This window comes from Oncorhynchus keta, chromosome 27 (assembly GCF_023373465.1).
Source record: "Oncorhynchus keta strain PuntledgeMale-10-30-2019 chromosome 27, Oket_V2, whole genome shotgun sequence".
In the NCBI taxonomy this organism is placed as follows: domain Eukaryota; kingdom Metazoa; phylum Chordata; class Actinopteri; order Salmoniformes; family Salmonidae; genus Oncorhynchus; species Oncorhynchus keta.
Window position 1 is genome coordinate 30,182,968 of NC_068447.1, and position 26,039 is coordinate 30,209,006.

Genomic DNA, 26,039 nt, shown 5'->3' on the forward strand with positions numbered 1-26,039 from the left:
GTAGGCAGTGGGGGACATTGGGTAGAGAGGAGGGAGGTAGGCAGTGGGGGACATTGGGTAGAGAGGAGGGAGGTAGGCAGTGGGGGACATTGGGTAGAGAGGAGGGAGGTAGGCAGTGGGGGACATTGGGTAGAGAGGAGGGAGGTAGGCAGTGGGGGACATTGGGTAGAGAGGAGGGAGGTAGGCAGTGGGGGACATTGGGTAGAGAAGGAGGGGGGTGGGCAGTGGGCAGTGGGGGACATTGGGTAGAGAGGAGGGAGGTAGGCAGTGGGGGACATTGGGTAGAAAGGAGGGAGGTAGGCAGTGGGGGGAATTGACACAGCAGTTTCCCTTAGGACTGATTCCTGGCCCCAACTCGTCATCTTGAAGCAGATTAGAAATAACGATACACATGATCTCTTTCCCCATTAGTGGCAAAGTGATAATTATTACATTTTTTATTTAACCTTTATTTAACTAGGCAAGTCAGCTAAGAACAAATTCTTATTTACAATTACGGCCTACATATAAAACTGTACTGTACATTGTATTGTCATTATCATGAATCGTGGATGATATACTCAAATTAATTTCTAATTATCAAAGGAATATGGCATGACATTGTAAAAATAAGCATATACAACAGAGCACAGCCTTATGAACAACGGTTTCCTGGAAATATTATGTCCAAAATGAGACAAGTCCTGAAAAAATGTATTTCACAATTTCCCATAAAATGTTTAAGCTATAGCACTAAAGAGCCACACTAGCCCAACATACATCATTATGCGAGAATAGTACCAATTAGCCTATTGCATATCTTGTATAGAGGGCCCATATTTTTGCACCTCAACATTCTGGAGTTAAATTTACCATCTCACTTCTAAGCAACAAATCACAAACGTCTGAAGTGGTTATGAACAATGCAACTGAACATCCAACTTCCCCCAAAAACTGAACAATTGATATCAAGAAGTAGTCTTTTAATTTGGGTTAGATTTAATTATATTACATGAAATACAGTCCTCTAATCTTCTACTTAACACTACTGATTACAGCTCAGACACCACTTAGATTCAAGCAACCAAGTGCAAACAAACACACATGAACAAACATGACCTCTTTCAACTATCTGTCCTCCTTGTCTGTCCTGGTCTGTAGCTCACCATTAAGCTATGAGGCTGGGAGCAGCTGGACATGTGGTTTGCGTTGCAGAATGGGAAGGGTTCTAATTTTCAACTCTCACATTTCTCCTAACATTAACCCGACTCTGGAGGAGGGCCTGGCAGGCTGAAGAAAAGTTTGACAACAGGTGTTCCACTTCTTTTACTCCAGCAGTTTACATTATGTATTTAGTCTAGTGCACATTCTAGCCTAATTCACTCCTGTCCCGAAACTATCCAAAACAAAAGCACATGTTGCCTACTTAAAATAATATACAACCTCAGTCCCAATAGTTTTGGCGCAGGAGTGAATTAAATGTGCGCTAAACACAATGTAAACTACCCATTTTTATTTGGTATACAAACAACTTATCTGTTGACTAATGAGACTAAGAATTTGAGTGGAAAAATTACAAAACCTTTGCTCCCCCTTGTGGGGTGACCGAGCTTAGATATCCAACACCATATTTTCAGTTCAAGCTTCATTTGTACAGTGCGAGCCATAGAAATAGAATGGATAGAGTGAGTGTCCCCATTCAAGTCAAATATGACATAATAGGTGGATTGGTGGCCATTGGGAGTGTACACATAGGAGCAAAGCAGAAAGTAAAAGCAGGAATTGTACCCATCAATCTGTGCTGTAATTTGTTGAATCAACTCAACATTACAAAAAAATACATTCCATTGCATGAGCCACATTTGTTAGCATCATTTCAGTGAACAATCTACATTACCATGGAAATGATTGCATCACAATTCCAGACAGCCATTGCGAGTGTACCACATGAGTTTACCAGTAAAATTGCCAGGATTAGAGGTTCCAAGCCTGTTCTATTGATTCTATTTCTATGGTATGATCATCCTATTCAGTTGAAGGTGTTATTAGCAGTAACAAAATGTATTTAAGAATATCCATTCCCTACAACATCTAATCAGAGCACTAGTTTGGATAACTTGTCTGGGGTGCTGTGGAAGTACATTTACAAGCATTTTGCTGTCAAGATTCATGATGAACAAGTGTCAGTAGCTAATAAGGGATTACTGTACTGTTCGACAAGGCTGGAGACTCAAAACCAAAAGTATTTGGTCAATTGAAGGCAAATCATATAACAGTTGTGGAATGCTCTAGAACTTGGCGTACTGGAGCTTAGGACAGTTTACCAGACTGTTTATATTTTCTGTTCTGATAGGGATCCCCCTTCCTGTCAGAAAGATACACAAAAACACCCAGAGCCAAAAATATCTGACAGTTTACTGATGCAAGTGAAACAATGTTGATAGTATTTGGTTAGCTCGAACAAACCAAGTAGCTAAGAGTTTATGTCAACTTGGATTTAATTTACACCCAAATTAGACTATTTATTTTTCTTGACGCAACAATGCCATTTTGAAAATAAATAACACAATGCATACAAAGTTGTCAATTTATCCATTGTATTCAAGTATCGTAAAAGACAAACAAAATGCCATTTTAACCATAAATATAGCAAACCTACTGATAAACTTTCCGAGTCTAATCTGTGCAATTTTCACACAGATCAGCCCTCAATCTTTTTTTGAGAGGAGTGGGATAATAAACTTCCCTGCAGTAGTAGTTACCCAAGGGAATTCAAATTGGCCTTACTCACTCCACGGTGCTCCTCACAAGACCGTTTCCATCCCTTTCAGAGCATTGTGCCTTCAGTATAGTGGACGGCTCCCAGCATCGGATCTAAGAGGTAGGTAGCGAACTTTATTCACAGTCTATCTATGCATGTGATATTCTGGCATCGGAACCAACGGATTATTACAATTATCTTGAGAAAATGTCCAACTTCGAACCATCTTCTTTTGACGCCAAATAGGTGAATTTTGCTGGCAACTGGATGCTTTGTTCATTAATGCCTTTGATAACATTTTATACAACTATTAAGTTTTACCCTCAATATATGAATTGTTTGTTTACATCCTTGAGTATCGTTAAGCATTATTTGAAAATATTGTAAATTCCAACTCGATGATTGCATTAAACGTACAAATATGTCATTTTGACTGCCCTCAAGACACAAAGCTGGCCAAGACAGTGAGCAGACAAACTATTTACAGAGAATGGTAATGAGGGTCATTAGTCTGTCCCCACCACATCCTCTGTTTGTACAGTAATGGAGGCTCTTACCTAGAGATATCAGCACCTACAGTAACACTTCATTTTTGTTTTCATCCCTTAATTTTCTGAATACAGAATAAGAATGGAGGTTAAGGTATCAGTGGAGGGAGTCCCACGTGTTGTCTGTGGAGTTACTGAGAAAACCACATGCCAGGAAGTAGTCATAGCTTTGGCTCAATCCCTTGGTGAGTACACATCTGGCGGCATTTACATTTTAGGGTCTCATTTCACTGTATACTTTACTTGATTTCTCATACAAATCAATCTTTTCAGGTAATAAATTCATCCTAATTATCTCCCTCTGCTTAGGTCGTCCTGGGCGCTACACACTTCAGGAGAAATTCAAAGAGTTTGAGCGAAATATGACGCCTAATGAACGGCTTCTGGAGTCTCTTGAGAAGTACGGCCAGCAGGCCAGAGAGATCCAGCTCACCCTGCTGCACAATGGGCCATCCCTCTGGGAAGGGCCTAGCAGAGGGAAAGGCGGCAGATACGAGGCTGGCCCTCAGCTTAGGAGAGCAGATGCTGGGGGCAAGGTACAAAGGGTTAGCGGTGGGCTTAGTTTACACCGTCAAAGCCTACCTCCCTTATCGTGCCTGCGGCAACAGGCCGAACAGCGACCGGAAGAACCAAAAAAGCCCAAAAGAAAGTCCCTGACCCTGATGGAGGAGGCTTGGGGATGGCTGGAGAGCATAGGAAGGGGCACAGTGAACCAATCAGGCCGCAAAAAGGGTAGCAGGATGGACACGGTTAGAAGGGATGGTTGTTCCCTGAATGTTACGGTCACTGTTGCCAAGGATCCCTCCACTCCAGGGGTTTTGCAGAGCAAATTTAGAGAAAAGAGTGCTAAGTCCACTGAGCACCAGCGAATCTCCTGCTGCATGGGAGACCAGGGCAGGGACAGAGAGAAAAGTAACCTTTTCAATTCTGATGAAGGTAATGATATCCAACATGTTAAGAAACACCCAGAGGTTAGCATGGCAAAGATAAAAGCTGAGGGCCAGCAGAATCCAACCAGTGCCCTTAAGATGGTTGATGAGAAAAGGAAGTTAAGAGCACTAGTTGCTATCCAACAGGCTAGTCTGAAAGAGTTGCAGGTCCAAATAACCTGCACGGATAGCCAAATTCATGATCTGGAGGAGCAACGAAAGGCCAGGCAAGCTGACCAAGAGGCCCAGCAAAAGATAGTGGAGGAGGCAGAGCACCTGGAATTTTGGAAAAATGAGCTGAAGGCTGAGGAGGGATATGAGAAGGACTTGCAGGAACAGTTCCTGGAGATGAAGGTGAAAGCTGTGGAGTGTAAGGCAAAGTTAGAAGAGTACAAACGCAAAATGCAAGGTCTTGATTCTTCAAGGGACAGGAGAACTGTTCAAGAGGAGCAAGTGAACGTTCCAAGCCAAGATGCCACATCTCCTGCTGCTGCAGGGTGGACAAGGCTGAATGAGGCCCTGAATCAATCAAGATCTCTTACAGTCAGTGTGGTAAATACTGACAGGAAGTTTGCGCCCAGAGTGGACACCAGTCATTCTCATGCTGTAGTTCTTCCAAACCAGATCAAGGAATTGCGGCCCTCAGGGGCAAGTCAGCTAAGGGACTGGTGGACATGCTGGTCTGAAGCTCAGAGTCCAAATCCAGAAACACAACCGAGGGTTGTGCATATCTCTGAAATAATGATACATCTGGGCAGCACCAGAGTTTGAAAAGAGGTTGAGGAAAAACAGAAACTTATCTGTAAAAACCAAACACAATAAAGCCTTAGCGTTCCACGAGGACTGTGAGGCAACAAACATGGGCACAGACATGCATACACACACGTACACATGGATTTTGTACTGTAAATGTGTTAATGGTGGAGTAGGGGCCTGAGGGCACACAGTGTGTTGTGAAATATGTGAATGTAATGTAATGTTTTTAAAATTGTATAAACTGCCTTGGTTTTGCTGGACCCCAGGAGGAGTAGCTGCTGCCATAGGGATCCATAATAAATACATGATTTGTTTGCAGTTTCACATTTCTATACTGACTGTTCTGTTTCTGTAAAAATAAAAAGGCTAAATATTTGTCCTACCAAGAGTTTCTTAATATCTTTTAAATCTTAATTTTGTTCCACTGTTCAGGCACCTTGGTTTGAAAAGAGGTAAGGACAGCATTTCCTTTTTACTGCACTGTCAAATGATATTTTCAAGCCTATACAAAGAAAACATTTTAAATAAGTATCTTACTGCCATTGAGTAAAATACATTCTACAAACTATATATTAAGAAAAAGATTCAACTGCCTGGATTTTCTTTTAAATAAAGACAAACACCACATGTAATTTTCATAAAACTTTAATTCAATTGTTTCATTCAAGACCATTAACAAAAGTACATAGGAGAGCCTCTATGCAGTTCAGGAGGAACCCAGTGATCGCCAGTTTAAATTCATTTAGACTAACTCCCATATGTGCATTCAGGCACAACAGATCACCCACCAATGCCACTAAAGCACAATAATAGATATCCTGATCCTTAAGATTAATTCTAATACTTTAACTTTTCCCCCTATTTTACTTAAGTAAAATGTATTTTTGTTATATTGTGATGTTTTAATCTTTCACTAAGAAAAAAGCACACATTACATACAGTATATTTCCACCCACAGGTATTTGGGATGCAGACCAGTATTATTTCTACTAGAAAAAAAAAGCCATCCCAAGATTGTTGTTAATATTTTGGCGGTTGGCTGGGGTCAGAGGATACATCTAATTTTTTTGTTTTCTTTGTAGTTTTTAGGCACCTTATTTTTACTTCATTTTATTAATTAGCAGATAGAGATTCAATGGAACAAAAAAAGAAATATGTGCAAAAAAAAAAAAGAGAATACATTGTATAAAATAACTGCTGGATATAAGATGCCATTAGGAATTCTGCACCTGGGGAAATTGCTTATGGAGCGTGTGAATACTGAAAAGGTATTGAAATGCTCCAGATTTGTCAAAGTAAATCCTAATCATAGTCACTTAAACATTCACATACATCACAACACACAACACCATGCTTTCACTCCAGCTCTTGGATAAAGTGTTTCAAAACTGCTCAAAAAACCGAGCAGAGAAATAGCCTCCTTGTTTTAGCCCACACATATGAAAAACAGGATCCTCCTTATGAAGGGAACTTTGCTTTATGCATTTTGTAGGAAAGCATAGTGGAAACCATTGGCAAATGAGAATCATTTTGTTTCCTTAAATGAGGGAGAGCAAATGGAAGAAGCAGGTGAGCTCTAATACATGCCCACACTCACACATATCCACATACACAACAGGTTGCAGGTGCAGAATTCCAGACATTTAAGCAGATTCAGCAAAGATGAGGACAAGACAATGCCACACAACCAGCACTCTGATTTTAAGGGGAGCAGAAACCCTTTAAAACAAATCCTCTGTAACTTCTACCATTTCTAAAACACCTTATGCACAACAATCACACACACACTCAGAAGAGAAACCTGCAATGTATACTGCAGTATGAAACCGTATCAAGTACATATGTGGGTGGCAGGGAACAAATGGAATGAGAGGGTTCCATTGCAGGTGATGGAACAGGGAGAGGTGTTACACATGCTTATTTCTGTGTGCCTGTCAAGAGTATGTATGTGTGTAAGAGCATGTTTCTGCAAGACAACAAAATTCCCTTTCCATTGTTGTTCTCCATTCTGGGATTGTATTTCTAAATCTGGGCCCACCTATTCCAGACGGGGTATATACTGTTCAGTCAATTACACCCGGTTGACGAGTCTTCCGCTCCACGTTGAAGCCCTAGGTACAAAACAAAGACATTATAAGCAACACATTTAACACACATTAAATATAAATCAGAACCTATTATATAGCATTTTGCTACCAAATGTGTGTACCTTTGAGTTGTCAGGGCCACGGGGCTGTCTCACAATGACTAGGCGGGGGGCGCTAGAGTCATCCAGGGTGATACTCTTGAGCCGGTTGACCAAACGATCGGGACGGGGGGTTGCCACCGGTTTAGGCCCTTCACTGTGGGGGTAAAGAAACAAGATGGCTTTTAACCAACACTATACCGTCTAGGATAACTGGGTCATAAATGAGACATGACTAGTAAATCTGGTGGCTTGAGGTTAAATTTAACTTATTTACAGTGCCATCAAAAAGTATTCAGACAACTTGACTTTTTCCATACTTACCTTACAAGCCTTATTCTAAAATTGATTAAGTAGTCCCCCCCTTAGTATACACACACAATACCCCATAACGGCAAAGCAAAAACAGGTTTTTAGAAATGTTTGCAAATTTATAAAAAAATAAAAAACATAAATATCTTATTTACATAAGTATTCGGACACTTTGCTATGAGACTCGAAATTGAGCTCAGGTGCATCCTGTTTCCATTGATCATCCTTGAGATGTTTCTACAACTTGATTGGAGTCCACCGGTGGTAAATGTAATTGATTGGAAATTATTTGGAAAGGCACACAGCTGTCTATATAAGGTCCCACAGTTGACAGTGTAAGTCAGAGCAAAAACTAAGCCATGAGGTCGAAGGAATTGTCCGTAGAGCTCTGAGACAGTATTGTGTCAAGGCACAGATCTGGGGAAGGGTACCAAAACATTTCTGCAACACTGAAGGTCTCCAAGAACACAGTGGCCTCCATTATTCTTAAATGGAAGAAGTTAGGTACCACCAAGACTCTTCCCAGCAGGCTGCCAGGTCAAGCAATCGGGGGAGAAGGGCCTTGGTAAGGGGGGTGACCAAGAACCCGATGGTCACTGACAAAGCTCTAGAGTTCCTCTGTGGAGATGGGAGAACCTTCCAGAAGAACAACCATCTCTGCAGTACTCCACCAATCAGCCCTTCTGACAGCACCTAAAGACTGTCAGAACATGAGAAACAAGATTCTCTGTTCTGATGAAACCAAGATTGAACTCTTTGGCCTTAGTGCCAAGCGTCATGTCTGGAGGAAACCTGGAACCATCCCTCCAGTGAAGCATGTGGTGGCTGCATCATTCTGTGGGGATATTTTTCAGCAGCAGGTACTGGGAGACTAGTCAGCATGGAGGCAAAGATGAACGGAGCAAAGCACAGAGAGATCCTTGATGAAAACCTGCTCAGGACCTCAGATTGGGGAGAAGGTTCACCTTCCAACAGAACAATGACCCTAAGCACACAGCCAAGACAACGCAGGAGTGGCTTCGGGATACGTCTCTGAATGTCCCAGCCAGAACATCTCTGGAGAGACCTGAAAATAGCTGTGCAGCAACACTCGCCATACAACCTGACAGAGCTTGAGAGGATCTGCAGAGAATAAATGGGAGAAACTCCCCAAATACAGGTCTGCCAAGCTTGTAACGTCATACACAAGACGATTCAAGGCTGTAATCTCTGTCAAAGGTGCTTCAACAAAGTAGAGTAAAGGGTCTGAATACTTATGCGATTTCAGTTTTTTATACATTTTTTATACATAGAATTTCTAAAACCCTGTTTTTGCTTTGTCATTATCGGGTATTGTGTATAGATTGAGGGGGCCCACTTCATGGGTACTTGGTACACCCCCCTGCAGTCTTTACCTGACTCTGCGCACATTGCAGGCACTACATTTCCCTGTGCGTTGGTTGAGAATGACTGAGAACTCCACCTCATCTCCAGTCTGGAGCTCCAAGCCATCCTGCACCTCTTTGACATGGAAAAACAGCTTCTTACTCTCACCAACTTCATATGTGATGAAACCAAACTGGGGAGACAAGACATTACAGACTAAATAGGCATAGCACTCAACATGGGTAGCCACACTAAGAAAGTCCAACAATTATACGTCCTTATTTCGTCATATTAAGTTTCCTTAGCAAACTTGAAAAATACTTCTATAAAGTATTATTTTGAAAGGCAATTAAATAATGTGTGCCTGCACCCGTTTCAACAATCATGATCACATACCTGGTCCTTGACGCACTCCACTAAGGCTTTGCGTTGGGGGACAACGTTGCAGGCCATCTTCTGTCCTGTCTGGGCCACTGTGCACAGCTGGAACTTCACCAGCTCTCCTTTCTGCAGACAGTCTGCCTTGTTTGTCATGCCCATGATGCCAAATGAGTAATTCTGGCCCTTCATGCCCTCTGAATGGTTAGAGGGACAAGGTGGGAGAAGAGGAATGGTCATTTTAGCCATTTGGTTATTGTAGAGTATGTGCAGGAGTAAAAACATTGAATTGATGGACATAACCCTCCACTGCCAGTGGGGACTCGCCTTCCTCTGAGTGCTCGATGAGCCCCTGGTACTCTGTCTGCGACGGGTCCACACTACGCAGAGGGCGCACCACCTTTCCCAGCATCACCGCCTCACCAACATCCTGTCCCACACTATTCACTGCAATAACAGCACACCATTAGCATAGACACTGATGACTAATATAGAAATGCTTCACTATAGAGCATACTGTAGCGCAAAATCAAACAAATGACTAGAGCATTGTCTTGCCTACCTGCTGCCATCTTCATAACCTTCTCAGCACTGACTTTGTTTCCTTTGCCCTTGGACAGGGTGTATTCCACAGTGTCACCCAGCTCCAGGTTCTCCATGTCTCCACACAGCTCACTGGTACAGAGAGATACAGGCAGTATGAAAAACTTGGGACCTCCCCTTTTGGACACATCTGATGTGCCAACAACCAACATATTTTACACTGTAGCTTGCCTATCTTGAATAGTTGTACCTGTAGTGAAAGAAGATCTCTTGATCGTGATTGGCCGTCTCAATGAACCCAAAGTTGTCTTTCAGCGTGGCGATGTAACCCAGCAGCCTTTTGGTGTTGACTGTGCGGTTGAGGATCTTAATGGTGACCGCGCTCTGCTGGCCTGTCCTCTTTACCTCATTGATGGAGAACTCCACCTTGAAGACAAGGTTGGATTTACACCAAATAGAAACAACCAACTGCGGGATGTATTTTTGGAGTTGGTACGTTGCCATTTTGACAAAGCACATTTGATCCAGTGTTGATTTGTTTTACTGGTTTAACTTGTAAACTGGTTTTCAGTACCTTGTCTCCTGCCTGTGGCTGGGCAGCTCCCTCCAGATCTTTGACATGGTACGACACAGTCAGCTTCACTCCACAGTCCTCATAAGAAATCACTCCCTCTTCTGCTTCCTACAGGAAGACATACCAGCAAACTGATTAGACTGGCAGTTCCAGTCAAAGGTTGGCTAATGCTCTTCTCTCCAGAACTCAGGCATTGAACTGTAGCACCCTACTGTGGTTCTGAGCATTGGGAAATGTTAAAATACTTCCAGAGAGGAAAAGGCACCATTCCTGGCATTTGTTTTGTATTACTGATCTGAACAGGCTGGATAGGTGAAAGTAAATGGGTAGGGGGAAAAAATAATAATAATAATTCATCCAAGCCAGTGCAGATCAGTGATTACTTCAGAGGAAAGGAGGAATGCATCTTTGATAAGCTTTGGAGTAAATCAGAGGCAGTAGCAAGTCCTTGAAAAGCTAATTGTGCAGATGACTGGCACACATTCCAAAGCACCCCTGGTAGTATTTGGTTAGCATTAGCCTTAACTGTGTGAAATCAACACCTTTGTACAAAGTGTTGAATGTCCTATCTCCTTAGGAACTAGTAAAGCAAATAGCATGACTTCAAAAGTGAAGTGTTTTTACAGAGGAATTGATTTAAAGTTTAATTAGTGGACTGAAACCATGCTGTCAACTCTTGGGTGAGGAGCACATTTAGCAGGACATAGACCCACACCACTAACCTTTTCTACTATTTTAGCCTTGAGAAATAAGATAAATATACACATTCAGACTACCTATTTGAGCGTACATGTCAACTATGCATGTGTGCCGAAATATGAAAAAGAGCGAGTAAAAAACAAATCATTGTGAATTTAAGATAACAAGGGGAGCTTCTCGCGGTAGCCATGTAAAAACTCTGGCAAATCAATGTTAGATCTAGCCAATTTGAGGAGACTTATCCAAAACAAGTGGTTAGTACTGTGCCGCAGTTTGTGTCAACCCCGTAGGAAAACAATTCAATAGAACGGGCGTATTGGCATAAATAAAGCATTGATCAGGGTGATGGCATCATGCAGACCGAACGCCTACCTTGTCTTTTTTCTAATGGAGAGAAGTAGCATGAGGGGGAAAGGGTGAAAGGAGAAAGCAAAGAGGAGAATTAGAACTAAAAGAGGGGTCATCAAAAATCGGTGGTCTGAAAAATGTGCAAACACAATGGGAAGTGTGTGTGTGTGTGTGTGTGTGTGTGTGTGTGTCGTCTCGGAGAGGTTTTCAATTTCAATACTGATCAGACTAGGAGGCGAGGGAAACGGGGAAATAAATGTAAAAGAAAAATCAGGCAGGGAAGAAAGACAAAACAAAAAAGGGACAAAAGTTGACAATGTTGCTGTGGGCTTTCTAGTGCTCCCCTGGGTGCTCTCGTACCTTCTCTTTGGCCTTGCTGGGGCTTGCGCTCTTGTTGTTGGTGATGGCTGCCGTGGCCTCCTTCTCCACCACACCCACAAAGCGCTGCTCAGACTGGGTATGGAAGGACACTGTGCCTTTAGGCAGCTTCTTGATGCGCACAGCGTGGTTCCTCTGGGCAGACAGCATGTCCTGCACAGGAGAGTGGTGGGAGAAAACACCCCTTTCAATTAGTGATGGTGTTCGTTAAAGCTCTCATTGAGATTGTCTGGATTATATTGTGGAGGTAGCCAGAGACCAAAATATATTTTGAACAATGTGCCTAGGAAATTTGAATGGGTTCAAAGAGTGAGAATTGTTAATATTTAAAACAATTGACTGCATGTTCATTCCTAAAGCAAGAGTTCCCTACTAAAGTAACACCCTTGGAAGAGCAGAATTCTGTGTTTTTCACAACAAAAAAGATAAAACGCATAGAAGAAATATCTTGCTGCGTTTTGTAAATACAGATCTAAAATGCTTCTTATTGTAATTTCTGCTCGACAGACTTAAGCGTAAATCACAGACACTAGGAAACGACAGTCCAGCAACCCATTGTCACATAGATGCATGGATCCAAGACCACCAGCCACGGGGACATAGAGCCCGAATGCGCAATTCCCCACAATTCCCAACCAAAGCGCCGCAACCTCTATTCATTGGAATGTGTTGGCAGTTGCAGCGCTGCGTAGAGAATTCGAAAAGCATGAATGCCAACGGTCCAAAATTCTAAAACCACTACATGTACACGTTTGGTACTCTGACAGACCCTTCCGTTTGTGCTTTAGTTGCACTTCTCCACTTGGATGAGAATTCACAAATGGGCATTATATCAGAAGACTTACTCATGTGTAATTACTTTTCTCCTGTACTTTCCTCATTGTAGCCTACTTGTCTCTGGTAAAATGCAACATTAACTTCAACCAAAACATTAGAAAGAATGTAGCCAGCTACATTTCCTATGATCAACAGACATGCATCGTAAAATAAAAGACTTAGCTTATTCATTGTCAGTTACATTTACTTGTTTGACTGCTAGCCAAATAGCGCTGCACTTCTGTTGTAATCTGATGAAAATTAAGCTTTTTCTGCCAAATGTGTTGCACAAATTTTCTGTGAAGGAAAACTATAGTTGCAAGTCCCTGATCACTATTGAAGAGAAGAAAAAGAAAAAAATCCACTACTTTTAATATAAAAACAAAAGTGAAATGATTTAAAATGCAGATTTTTTTGTATGGTCTCCATTTCGAAAATGTAGATTTCAGAACGCTAACACAACCGCTGAAGATGGACAGAAAGAGGGCAGGCGAGAGTAAAGGAATTAAAAGACAAGATTTTTATGTTGAAAAACGGACCATGGATTTTTTCCCTGGACTCACGGGCACAACGGTGAACTCGACTTCGTCAGAGATGTGCAGCTGGCTTTCCTCCAGGACCTCGCTAAAGTGAAAGAACATCCTGGCATCCCGGTCCACACACTTGATGAAGCCAAAGCCGTCGCGCATGGCAGCGATCACACCCTATAGGACAGAGAGGAGAGGGAGAGCCGTTACCACAGCAGAGATGCTGTAGACTCTATAACATTTAAAGGACAGTGCACCGCAGATACAATGTTGAAAAGTTCCAATCCAGGTTTCTGCTCATGCATTTTGTAGGATTTACACATCAGTATGGAATATGGACTAACATCAGATAATTTAACTAGGTTGCCATATTCAATTAAAACCCCACAAACAAGCTTCCTCAAATGAACTAGAGGGCGTACCATGGATCTCCTCAGGGTCCTTACCATCTCACGGGACTCCTTGGTGAAGTGGAAGGTATCAGGCAGGATGTCGATGTTGGTGGCCCGCTCCAGCTTGTCCCTACGGTCCGTGGAAATGTTGAACTGCACATGGTCGCCTTCCAGCAGGGTCACCTTGGACTTGGTGTCCTTCTCACCAAACAGGAGCTCCTTGTCTGTGTAACTGATCCTGGCACAGATGCGGCCTGGTAGTGGATCATTCTGAAATGGGGAGGAACAATTTTAAAAGATTTATAATTTTCATCAAAATAATCTATATGATTCAGTAAATACCAAACACTCAGGTTACTTATGAGCATAGGGGTATGGTTTAAGTTTCTGACCTGGTTCTTGGTTGGAACTTTAGGGATGACCTTGATAACAGTGCCTTCAAACTGCTCGATGCTGATGTCCTCAAATATGACTGTCCCCTGGGCGAGCAGCCTCACGTCAGTAGCCACCTCTTTCCCCTAAATGAGAGAAAACAAGATGCTTTAGTTACTTCAATGTTGCTTTCCCTCCTCTATTAGGATATTATTTTGCATCTTTACAGGCTTATGGCATCAATATGTGTAGAGAACATATACATGAGCAGGAATCATTTCTGTTGAATGGCTTTTCCTATTGAGACATATTGACTGCCATTAAACCTAAGCCTGCTTTGACAAATCCCCAACATGTTAAGAACAACAACTTGATTCCAATGATTCAATACTGGCCTAATATTTGATACTTTGCCAGAACGGTCCCATGTGATGCCACCTACGTTTCTCTCTTTGATGGTGAACTCCACGTCGTCGCCGGCCTGCAGGGCCTCCAGGTCGCCCTTGAACTCGCTGTAGTGGAAGAAGATCTCCTTCACCACATCAGCCCTCTCAATGAACCCAAAGGCCTCCTGCCAGACACAACACAAGGGGTTATAGAGCATAATCAGGCACGTAGACTACACTACATAACATTTTTGCTATCGTTCTTTTTTTACATCCGGTATTAGACAGTGGCAACGCGGAACACTCATTTAACCCAACAGTAAAACAGCAAGTTTTTTTCTATTCAGAAGTTGTAAGAAATTCCGCACTAATATTATAGTTCAAGCACAAATGAAATATAGAGGTGTGTAAAATTGTTAATATGTTGTATTTGTATTAAATGCATTACAGAAGTGTAACATTAGATCAGCTTATCTTAACCTGGCCGTTTGTTACTTTGTGGCAGTATGAAAAAGGATCAAATATATGATCAACAAACCCATGGTGCTGAGTGGTTTTACTTAAACCACACTCCGTAAATGCATTGTAACGTAAAACGGTTAGACATAAAAAGGGTAGTTACCTAGCAAGTCAGTTATTTTAAGTAAATTAATTAATAAGCGTGGTCCACGTTGCTTTTGCTTTTTAGTTTTCACCAAAATGAAGAGAAAGGACATCATGTCCTTCTTCCAAAGAAAATACAAGGCCGACAGTGAGACAGATGGTTCAGGTGTGGAGAGAGCAGAGAGCCTGCAGAGAGAGAGCAGGAAGACTTATCCATTGGAGAGAGACTGAGAGTGAAGGCATAGAGCAGGAAAGTGAGACAGATGGAGAGACTGAGGCTGAGGTATAGGCTGAGAGTGAGACACCAACAGAGGAGCCTCGTGCATCCACAAGCAGTGGACCATCAGGTTTGTGATGTTGAATAAATCTGTGGTTATTAAAGCAGTGCAATTAGTCAATTTATATGGTGTATAGAAATGAGTCGATTTGTTATTGAAATGAATTCTTATTTAACATGCTATTGGGCTTGTGATATAGATATCAGATGGATTTCAGAAGTTGCCTGATGGCAAAGGTATATCTAAAATTACCCAAATAGATATTTTTAATTATATATTTTTTTCTTTGGCAGACATCAGCAAATCCCAGGAGGAACCACTGGCGCAGCCAATGATGAACATATACCCAAGAACTCTGATGGGGCCGGGAGGAGGAGCTTCAAGGCGACCTGGCACCATATCCACCCCTGGCTTGAATAAAAAAATATTTTTAAAAATCAGACTGTTTGGTTACGCCTGCAGGCATTTTAGCCCCGCCAAAGTCTCAGAGACTGTATTTCATTCACAATTGGGTTTAACAACTGGAAGAAGGCAACTTACAAAGAGGGGGGATTTGCAATTCATGCAAGGTCTGAGCAGCACAAACAAGCAATGATTATATGGAGAGACTATCAGAAAGCTGTAAAAAGTAATGCAACACTGGTAAATGCCCTAAACAAGGAACACAACAAACAGCTTCAAGAAAATAGGGACCAAAACAATAGAAGTACTACTACTTACAGCCACACAAAAACATTGCAAAGAGGACACGATGAGTCTGCAGAGTCAGATAATAAAGGGAACTCCATGGCAATCCTAGAAACAATAGCTAAGCATGACACAACTGTGAAAAAAAGGTTGACTTCCATTCATAATGCAAAATACACAAGCAAATAGATTCAGAATGAGGTTCTGAGTTGTTTGGCAGACATGGTTCGAACAAAAATGATAGAAGAAGTGAAAGACAGTGAGCTCTTCAGCATAATGGCCGATGAAACAAAAGATGTTAAAAAAAAGGAACAGATATCTCTAGTACTCAGGTACTATTTCAGAGGAGCTGTCCATGAGAGCTTTCTCCACTTTGAATGGGCTGATCGACTAGATGCAGCAGGGCTTACTGACAAAATCATACACATATTAGAAAGTCATGGTCTTGAATACAAAAACAACCTAGTAGGCCAAGCATATGACGGTGCTTCCTTTATGAATGGTACGCATTCAGGCGTCCAGGCACACATTAAAGAACAAGCAAAGCCTTTTACATCCACTGCAGTGCACACTGTCTAAACTTAGTTTTAGTGGATACAGTCAAAGCTGTCCCTGAGGTCGGACAGTTCTTCTCCTTACTAGAAAGACTTTACATCTGGGTCATATGTGCATCAAAAATGGCTTAGCATACAAAAAGAGATGTACCCAGGTGCACCTACAGAGCTTCAGAGACTAAGTGACACTCGCTGGGCATCTCGATATATGGCTTTACATACTATTATTGATAGATTACCTGCCATTAAGCGAGTCTTGCAAGACATAGTCCAAGAACACAATGGTGACAGATCTGTTGAGGCACGAGGTCTGCTTGCACAGATAGATTTACAATTCATTATGTGCCTTGTTACACTCCATAAAGTGTTTGGAGAAGCAAACGTGATACTGCAATACACCCCCTGCAAAACGACAAAAAAGGTAAGCTCAATTTAATGGAGACTGTGTACTCAGTACAGTGGGTCAGAGGTCAGATTCAGAACAAGAAAAGGGCAGTTTTCATACAACCCTTTTCTACCCTGTTTTAGATCATATGCTCAATGAGCTTAACAGAAGGTTTCCTATCAAAAAATGTGACATAATGAATGACATCCAAACCCTACAAGTGATGTGTTTCTCAAAGAGAAGTCCCTGTTTCCATTTGCTAGAATGTATGAATCAAATATTGAGGACTTGGGGCATGAACTACATCAGTTCAGAAGAATTTTAGAAAGGAAAATACAGAGTGGCATGCAGAGACCCTCCAGTGTAGTAGAGCTGGCATTATTCATTGAGCCTTATAAAGAAGTTCTTTGAGCTCTTTAAACTGTGCAAGATAGCCGTTTCAAACCCTGTTAGTACTGCTTCTCAGAGTTTTTCTTCATTAAAGCTGGTGAAAACTTCTCAGGTCCACAATGTCAGATTAAGCAATTTAGGTGTATTGAGTCAAGGAGGGCAAAGGCCTTGAGTCTAGTTGAATTTGCTGATCTTTTTTGCAAAAAAACACAAAAACCGGAGAATGCAGTTGATGTGACCTGATACTGAATATGTAATGCAAATGAAAATTATAATGGAGATGCAAATAAATTGTTGAATGATTATGAACATGGTCTTTTGCCTGCTAATGCAGTGAAGAAAACGATATGACAACAATAACATCTAATGTAACTGGCCTCTCTAACAGTACAACTGGCCCCAGCTTGGCCCTCACAGTTGAAATGGTCTAGAACCGCCACTGGTAGACTAGCCAATGTCCAGCCAGGGATCCACAACAGTGTAGTGTGGCTTTACCTTGGTGGCACAGACAACCCCCTGGCACCTCATCTGTTTCTTCTTAACCAGGACAATGTTGTGTGCACTGACTGCACCGGTGCTGAAACACACATAAGATGATAGGCATGAGGAAAGGGCTAAGGTATTGTGCAAAAGGGCTAAGGTATTGTGCAATCAAACATTGTAAAAATTGTGAAACGCAAGATTATTTGTTTGGGAAACAATAAGACACTTAAAGAAAAAAAACTTACTGCTTGTTGGTTTCCATGTAGAAGCTGACTTTGTCTCCCGTGTCCAGGTGCATGTTGCCCTCTATGTCGTCTGGGGTGTAGGTCAAGTAAAACACCTCCTGCGTGGGAAGGAATCCATACTTTACATTACATTGACTACCAGCCTTGACATGACAAGTATCTTTCTTTAGGCCATTTGACAGTCTTACCCCATTTCTCTCATAGCACACACTGCCAGTGGGCACCTGCCCTGGAGCAGACTTGCCATCCAGGTGAGTAGGAATCGCTGAGACGACCTAACGGACAGAAAGAACCACATGGGGAGGAGATGGTTAAGAATGGCATTTAGTGAGTCAGACAAACACAATTACCTAACTACAATCATTGTAATTCATTAGATTGCATACATTAAAATAATCAGGTAAGTGAAAAGACACATTTTATTTTTGGTTGATTTTCAAAAGTATATCAAGAAAGCAAAGGGCTACATACTGTAGATACTACTGCATGAGATGTGAAATGCTTGAGAAGCCAAATTGAAGAGAAGGCAAATAGAAAAGACTTCAATGGATATCAAAATATTACATCCAATCAAGCTTATTCAATTGAATGACTTTCTGGATAAAGATTTATGCTATGTACAATTCTATATTTTCTATTTTGTTGAAACATCAAATCCCACCTCCACCCCTGAACACCACACAAATTGTATTTCAAGGAAAGTTAAGCCCATTGTAAATCGCCATGGAAACAGATGGTATTCCTAGTGTTTCAGACAAACGGAGATACTAACAATAACATAAATAATGGAAAGAAAAATGTGGATTTAGAATTAGATTCAAATCCTTGGGGAAAAAGGTTTAGTATAAAGAATGTACGCATCTATGAAACTATTAATGAACAAAGATTTACAATGAGCTTGAACATAAACCCAACTGACAAACACCAACATTGAGGTGACACGGACAAGAACAGAACCAAAAGTAAAATGGTGTTCCTTAACTGGATGAATATAACCATGCAGCACAGTAAATGGAGAGGCGTGCGAGTCTGGCCCCACCTGGCCCGAGATGCGCTCCTCTGGAAGCACCTCTGGTTTGATCTTAAGCAGCTTCACTGCTATGGGCTTGCCAGTACGCCTGTCTGAGGACACTTCAAACTCCACATCATCTGGAGAGGCAGAGAGAGATGTAAGAAAAACAGGTTTTGAGAAAATGTGTGCGCCACACCAAATACTGACTGGACATTCATGGAGTTCCATCGACTTAAAGGCTACCCACAGTATCTTGTGAAGAGACTGAGGCAGAAATCAATTGTCACCACTCAGCTCCCAGGATATCTTAGGGGGATTTTTTTTATTTCTGACCAGATAAACATTAAGGAGCAGTTTCCCAAACACAGATTAAGCATAGTCCTTTACTAAAAAACAAACTCAAAAGTAGAATTCAAATTAAATGCTTTAGTCCAGGATTAGGCTTAATCTCTGTCTGGGGAAACCACCCCTAAAAGTTGTTGTTTAGTAGAAGGCTGGTGGATGAGACTAGACTAGTAAATGACTAGAAGAAGCCCTGGCCTCTCACCTCCTATCTTGAGCTCCTGCAGGTTGCCGTTGTACTGGGAGCAGTGAAAGAAGAGGCGCGCCTGCCGCTCCGAGCACTGGATGAACCCGTAGGAGGTGAGTAGCTTCTCCACCACGCCAGTCTCCCTGATGCCCACCGCTGTGCCATTGGCAAACGCAGTGTGCCCATTGTGGAGCATGCCAGGGTCAAAACTCATCTAAACAGAACAAGAACGGAGAATGTTACTCATTGAACAAATCAAAAAGGTCAGTCAAAACACAGCTCTTTGTGATTGAGAGCGGATGTGAGTTTATGAGTGGGATTGTGTAAATGTATGATAGAACAATTAATTGACAAATTAAACTCCCACACACACAGAATGGACCTATTTTACTCGAACATGGATTTAGTGAACACACATCTACAAAGACCAATCCCTACCCAAAATGTGCTTCCCGACAGGTGGTTGAACCAAAGTTTGGAGAGACTAACCCAAAGAGCTTTCTGGTGTTACCTGACAGTCCCTATCTTGTGAATTCCAGGGGAAGCACATTTGGCCAACCCCAGATTGGTCTGAATCGACATGAAAACTATTCACTATAGGCTTGGGAGGTATACCCTATACCGCAGTATTTGGAAAAAGCTACAGGATGGTTTTCAATACTGTTTAATTTTTTTTACATTTTATATAAAACATTTGAATATTTGTAGTTACTTAAGTAAATACCTGCAGTACACTTGTGCAATACGTTAGGAGATAAAAGAACATTGCGTTCTTCATTTCACCAGTCACATTATGTCTCTTACGGTTGTCCCCAGTCACGCTGTTTGTTTACAAGCCCACGACGAGAGACCAGCGCCTATAGTCACTCACTGTCGTGCAGCATGCGCCAGGTGATCCACTTACATATTGAAATTCACAACTAAAGATAGATATCTTATAACTTGTCTAAAATGTGCTAAATGCTCTGCAGTTGTGCATTTGGTTTGCTAATAATATAATAATAATATATGCCATTTAGCTGACGCTTTTATCCAAAGCGACTTACAGTCATGTGTGCATACATTCTACGTATGGGTGGTCCCGGGAATCGAACCCACTACCCTGGCGTTACAAGCGCCATGCTCTACCAACTGAGCTACAGAAGGACCACACTAATATAACTAATACTAATGTAGTGTTACTACACTAATGTAGTAACGTTTGAGTTACTTGTATAATTTAGGTCAGAAACTATACAAAATGTTTGCAATGCTCTCGTTAGCATTCTCTATGGGGATTCTTTAGTACTTGTAACCAGAAGTGGCATTTAATTTTTTTAAATTTTTAATAAAGCCCCTTGTGGTAACACCATATATGCCGGGATGGCACAGGCACGGTATGAAGGTATGGAAAGCTGGATACCATCCAACCCTAATTCACTACAAATAAAGGCCACACGGTAGTCATTTCTAGTTGGCTCAAGAGAAGCATGCACTTCTATTCACTCCATTTTTTACAATCACAACTGAATCCACAAGCACCCCTAAATTGACAAAGTTAGGAACATTATACCTGCAAAATCAGTTGGTTATAGAAACCATTGCCTTCTTCCATTGACTTGCACATTAAGTCAAGATGAACTGGGATGCTACAATATGACTTCAAAGCACAGCAAGAATCAGTCATCAAGAGCCACTGCAAAACAATCAAACCGTGCGGTTAGCAAACGTCACCAAAGGAGAACACAGGAGCAGACAGGGCTGTCCATCACTGTGGGTGCAACCGATGCGATGCCCACACAACATGCCCACTTACTGATCTCCGATACAGGGGTGTCCGCTTGTGTTTTTTGTGGGAAACCGAGAACGAGCGGGGGATAGCCACCACAGAGGTGGCAGAGGCAGTATTACGTGCCAAAGGGGGTTCAGAGTGCACTCTCTCCATATCCGACAGTGGGGTCAGGGCTGGGTCACACTGGTTGGATGGGGAGGAGAGTCAAAAGATTTTGGGAATTCAGAGATACTTGGAGCTGTGGTTTTAACCATGAGCTCAGATTTCATTCCATTACACCTCAGTGTTCTAGTTCTAAGTTATATTCTTAAGCTTTCTTTAACTGTAAAAGTGAGAGGCAAATAAAAACACTGATCGATACTGACCCTGAGAATCAGAATTCCATAAGAGAAACCCATAAAACATGTAGTAATTATCAGAGACCTAGCATCCCCATCAAACTAAAATAATACGAAAGCACTTGCCATTCAGTATATTTGAAGGAATGGACAGTTGGAACAAAAAGGTAGAGGAAGGAGGTCATTTAACATTGTAATTGCTGAAGTGGAAGGAAACTCGTGAAATGCTATATCATTATTATTGCCTGAAATAAAGTGCAACTGTCCAGTTAATCTCACTTTTTAAAGTTAATATTCTGCCCAAATAATGTTGTTGACTCATCCAAAACTCGTGGCCAAAGTATTATTTGGCGGAAAAAAACACATCCTCAAATGTGTATCTCAGACAGACAGTTTAAAAGATGCTTGCCATTTCCTCAGAACGTCATTATTTTATTACTGCTGCTCTTTAATTATTTGAATTTACTTATCTATTTTTTTACTTAGCCAACAATGCAGTTAAGAAAAAATGTGTTAAGGGCTTGTAAGTAAGCAATTCACTGTGATTTTATTTGTTGGCTCATTGGCTGAGCTGGCTAATCAGCGGTCTACTTGCATTAATATTTTTTATGACTGGTTAGACAGAAGTGAATCTACACAGTAAGGTAATAGTTGGTTACATGAACAGTTCATGAGCAGCCTTGTCACCTTAGGGGGCTTTCACACCAAATGGGTTTGGCGTCGTCTTTCCCGAACTCTGGTGCGCTTACCCACTTAGTTCAGTTCGTTTGGCCTGGTGTGAACACCATCCACACTTGGGGGCGCAAAAAACAACGCACTGTGGTTCCCTCAAAAAGCGATGACAATTGGGACACAAAAGTGATGCTTCATGATAATCATAGATGGATTTAACAGAAGCATTTTGTCCAGTAAACAAAGGACTTGCATGGACATGTGGTTTTGTTCAATAATTTATGTTTAACTACATTTCAAAAACAACCGGACAAAAAAAAAAAAAATACAAATGTAACAAATAATCGAACTGATTCTAACTACAGCTCAAAAATGTTTGTAAAAACACCCTTCCTAGCAAAGCATCAATGCTAACAGAGTTGAACTTACTAGTAGTTAGTGATCCGGCCTCAATGTTTTGATTTGCTGTTTTGATACCTAAGATTTCAGATTAAGCAACCTTGTTTCCACGCAGTTCCAAATCAACTCGTCTTACAAACTAACCTCTCTTGGTTATACATTTGCTTAATTTCAGTCTAGTATTACTTGAGGAAGAATGCCAAACAGATTGTCCCAAGTCTCATCAAATGTCTTATGTACTGTCTTCACTACACAGAAGTTACTGATCAAACAGTTTGTTTATATTGTCTACATAAAATGGAAATTACAAACAACACTAACCATATCCCACACCTTTAATCTAAGGGGACATGGGGCATGTCACAAAGCATTTACAGCCTCATTTACATAAATTGTGGTGGGTAAAACAGAATTTGAAACAAACCCAAATTCCCAGTAACCTTTAGACCACCCTGTACTTGCTACACTGCACCTGAGCAAAAGATAGTCTCGGAGTCCAGAGGAATGGAATGGTTAAGCCAGTCAGAGCAGAGAGGCAGGACAAGGTGGGTGAATGGGTGTTCGATGGGGGGAGAAGACGGAGGGAGGAAGTGGTGGGGATGATGGAACTTACGGATCGGCCGTACGGTGACAGGCTGAGTCCGACGGGGGAGGTGCTGCTCAGGTCAGCGCTAACGAACGCGGCAGGCGGCGACGCGGGCAAGGTAAACTCGACAAAGCCTTTCCAGGGGCTGCCCATATTTTTCCATAAACTTGAGTCAAACTCCACCCCTTTGTTGTACTTGATTACTGGTATGCTTGAAAGCCTTGCTTTTTCTAGTTATTTTTCCTCTTTTTTTAAAACCACCCAGTAGATGTCTGCAAGGGTGAAAAGGGGGAAAAAATGTTTTAAAGGAGGCAAAAAGGTCAGCCAGTGAGCAAAGTGTCAATCATGGGACAGGGTCTGTGGGTGTGAGGAGACAAAGGAACATAAGGCTAGATGGGACCAGGTAGAGGGGTAGGATAAAGAGGCAGAGGAAAGCCTGCTAAAAACAACTTCCAAAATTAAGTACGCCTATGGCTACAAAAGAAAAAAGTAACTACTTCACAACTGCGCTAAATCTCTCTGCGAGAGTTGGTGCAATTAATATGGCTTGTTACCAAGTGACCCAAAGCAAGTTACAGAATAATACCATCTTCGTTAAAATTATACAAGAGCAGCATATTGTTTTGTCAAGAAGGATTTCTGGGACATTTAGTGGATAATTTGTTTTCATCGTCAAATAAATATCTACATTGCTGCCCTATGACAGCCCAGCAGGGAACCAGGGTAGAAATTGGGAGCATATGTTTTCCCCTTCTTAGATTTAATTTCAAATGACATCTATATCAAATGTAATTTGATACATGCATTTGTGAACTGCTGGAATAGTTTATCAATTGAGTCCTATCAAAATCAGTCCTTGATATGTATAGATAAGTGAAAGCCTCATGCGGGGTAAAGGATATTTTTCAGTTTGTGTAAATTTCTTTGGAGATGGACAAGATGGCTGGGCATATAGAGGATGCCTTTACAGACCTCGGACACATTCAAACATGCGCCATAAAAAATAAACTAAAGAGTTTTTCAAAATCCTACTAAGCGTTGCAATAGAAATTCAGCTGCCCCAACACATTTATGGAATAAGTGTGTAAAAAAATAAAATAAAATGACCTACCTTGATTTGGCGTCTTAAAAGGTGTGGTCTTGAACGTTAACGACTTTGCAGATGTTGCAGATCTTCTCTTCAAAACACACACACACACACACACACACACACACACACACACACACACACACACACACACCCCACGTATTTGTTGCAGGTTTCTGGCACAAGTTCTGCATATAAGTTGCATATATAAAAAATAAAAAAGTAGGCAAACGCAGGTACAATAACACTGCTTGAAATCAACAAAATGAACAGAACACAAGGAGATAAGAGAGACAGCTAAAGGGATGAGAAGGAAAAAAAACTAGCAGACAGCAGCCCTCTAAGCACCCCGGGGTGAGTCGGTGGTGCGGTGAGGTGAGGAGGGCTGGGAGCAGCGTTGGGACGTGTGCTTTGTCAAAGCTGTTGAGTAGGCACAAACTTCTGGTCTCAGATCAGTTATGTTCTCGGGTTTGCAATTTTGGCAAAGGATAGTTTCTCTTGAGCGTGTTTCGATTGGGCAGCTGTGTATCTTGTCTTTGGTTGTTTCTTCGTTTTGTTTGCTTCTATATTTTCCTTTGAAGTGAGCCTTTCCTTTTATTGAGTTGTTGCGACTTTGTTCATTTTGGGATGTTTCTCTTGAATTTGTTTCTTCGTTGTGATCTGAACTTGAAGAAGCAGTTGCGGATAGTACAAAAAAAAATTCAGTTCCGTTTCACTTCATACTGTTGAGAAAAAGAAATACACTATTAGTTGAAAATAGATCAATGTAGCCTACATATTTCCTACTGATGTGAATAAACAACTATAAAAACTGGGTGAAGCCTGAAACGAAAAATTCTTGCTTGAGAAATTGGTCTTTGTTTCTTTTTTTATTACCATTTTAAATTGTACACAAGTCACAGTAATTGTTACCCAGAAATGATTTGATATATAAATAAAAACAGCTGCATTGGACCTTTAATGTTTTTATCTTCACATGAGAAAGTTAAAGCTGCCTGTGGACTTGTGCCCTGGGTCATTTCCTTTTCATGTGAATTAAACTCCAGATTCTTTGCACCCAGGCTAACAGGCCTAAAGATAGACCATCTTCAGCTGCCCGACTACGTGCAAGTCCTGTGGATAAACAGGTCCCTGTGCATATCTTTGATCATATTGATATTTAGGGCACAGTTTCTGACCAGGGAGGTGTGTGTAATCATGTGAACTATGTCATGATCCTAACATTCAAGCTAACTGTATACACAGTAACAAGAAGTAGTGACACACCAAGTTTGGCTTTTGGGACAACCCCCATGGCTGGGCATTGCTGGCATTATTGACCTCAATGCAATTGGCTGAACAGGGCCACGTGAAAACTAATCTGACATGGCAATGTCGCAATGTGGTGGCACCCCACCTGGTTTCCAGAGTGTTCAAAAATAATGTTGTGAAAGGGGTCAAATTTCATTCCAAGGAGTGGATAGGTCTTACTTGGCAATCAGGCTAGAGTTGTTTATTGACAGCAGCGCTCAGTTGAACCTCTTTGAAGTCAAAGTTTCAGTGAAATTATGCAATTTATGGCTTAAGGCGTTCGCACGCTTACCAGCCAAAACTCTTCGGAAGACTTTGTGCAAACATAATTTTAGTTAATTTTGAACTTTAGTAGGAGTTTTAGTAAGAGGTTTCTCAGCTGTTCAGACACGCACATAAAAAAAAGTCTACGCCCCTTTGTTGGTGATTGGTCGACTGTAGGGATTTTTCAATTAAGTCTTGAAATTCAGAGAGAATACTTG

General features: G+C 41.5%; 2 protein-coding genes across 13 annotated transcripts in view; one reads left to right on the plus strand and one right to left on the minus strand.

The window, feature by feature from the left end:
- Nucleotides 1–2,755: 2,755 nt before the first annotated feature.
- rassf11 (Ras association domain family member 11) lies at nucleotides 2,756–5,355 on the plus strand. The gene is made up of 3 exons (XM_035738489.2): nucleotides 2,756–2,860; nucleotides 3,364–3,473; nucleotides 3,598–5,355. Exons 2-3 carry the CDS (start codon nucleotides 3,371–3,373, stop codon nucleotides 4,986–4,988), a joined length of 1,494 nt encoding a protein of 497 aa, XP_035594382.1. The 5' UTR covers nucleotides 2,756–2,860; nucleotides 3,364–3,370; the 3' UTR covers nucleotides 4,989–5,355.
- Nucleotides 5,356–5,602: 247 nt separating this feature from the next.
- LOC118359768 (cold shock domain-containing protein E1-like) overlaps nucleotides 5,603–26,039 on the minus strand; it is a 31,489-nt gene continuing 11,052 nt past the window's right edge. The window contains exons 2-22 of one of the 12 annotated variants that reach the window (XM_052482139.1): nucleotides 24,292–24,989; nucleotides 23,208–23,452; nucleotides 21,210–21,368; nucleotides 19,433–19,628; nucleotides 18,913–19,022; nucleotides 18,062–18,148; nucleotides 17,874–17,992; nucleotides 17,641–17,722; nucleotides 14,305–14,433; nucleotides 13,883–14,008; nucleotides 13,521–13,760; nucleotides 13,111–13,275; nucleotides 11,738–11,908; nucleotides 10,331–10,438; nucleotides 10,007–10,182; nucleotides 9,776–9,888; nucleotides 9,541–9,660; nucleotides 9,232–9,410; nucleotides 8,865–9,028; nucleotides 7,183–7,315; nucleotides 5,603–7,084 (exon numbers count right to left, since the gene is read on the minus strand). In XM_052482139.1, the coding sequence (XP_052338099.1) occupies nucleotides 7,037–7,084; nucleotides 7,183–7,315; nucleotides 8,865–9,028; nucleotides 9,232–9,410; nucleotides 9,541–9,660; nucleotides 9,776–9,888; nucleotides 10,007–10,182; nucleotides 10,331–10,438; nucleotides 11,738–11,908; nucleotides 13,111–13,275; nucleotides 13,521–13,760; nucleotides 13,883–14,008; nucleotides 14,305–14,433; nucleotides 17,641–17,722; nucleotides 17,874–17,992; nucleotides 18,062–18,148; nucleotides 18,913–19,022; nucleotides 19,433–19,628; nucleotides 21,210–21,368; nucleotides 23,208–23,333 (2,751 nt within the window). In that variant the 5' untranslated portion in view covers nucleotides 23,334–23,452; nucleotides 24,292–24,989 and the 3' untranslated portion in view covers nucleotides 5,603–7,036. Of the gene's footprint in view, nucleotides 7,085–7,182; nucleotides 7,316–8,864; nucleotides 9,029–9,231; nucleotides 9,411–9,540; nucleotides 9,661–9,775; nucleotides 9,889–10,006; nucleotides 10,183–10,330; nucleotides 10,439–11,737; nucleotides 11,909–13,110; nucleotides 13,276–13,520; nucleotides 13,761–13,882; nucleotides 14,009–14,304; nucleotides 14,434–17,640; nucleotides 17,723–17,873; nucleotides 17,993–18,061; nucleotides 18,149–18,855; nucleotides 19,023–19,432; nucleotides 19,629–21,209; nucleotides 21,369–23,207; nucleotides 23,453–24,291; nucleotides 24,990–26,039 lie in introns of all 12 variants that reach the window. The other 11 variants (XM_052482136.1, XM_052482138.1, XM_035738476.2 and 8 more) reach the window with 11 other exon arrangements.

Coding starts and splice junctions, on each gene's coding strand:
- rassf11 (XM_035738489.2), top strand. CDS start 3,371: ATGGAGGTTAAGGTATCAGTGGAGGGAGTCCCACGTGTTGTCTGTGGA. Junction 3,474..3,597: donor AGCTTTGGCTCAATCCCTTG/GTGAGTACACAT, acceptor CCCTCTGCTTAG/GTCGTCCTGGGCGCTACACA.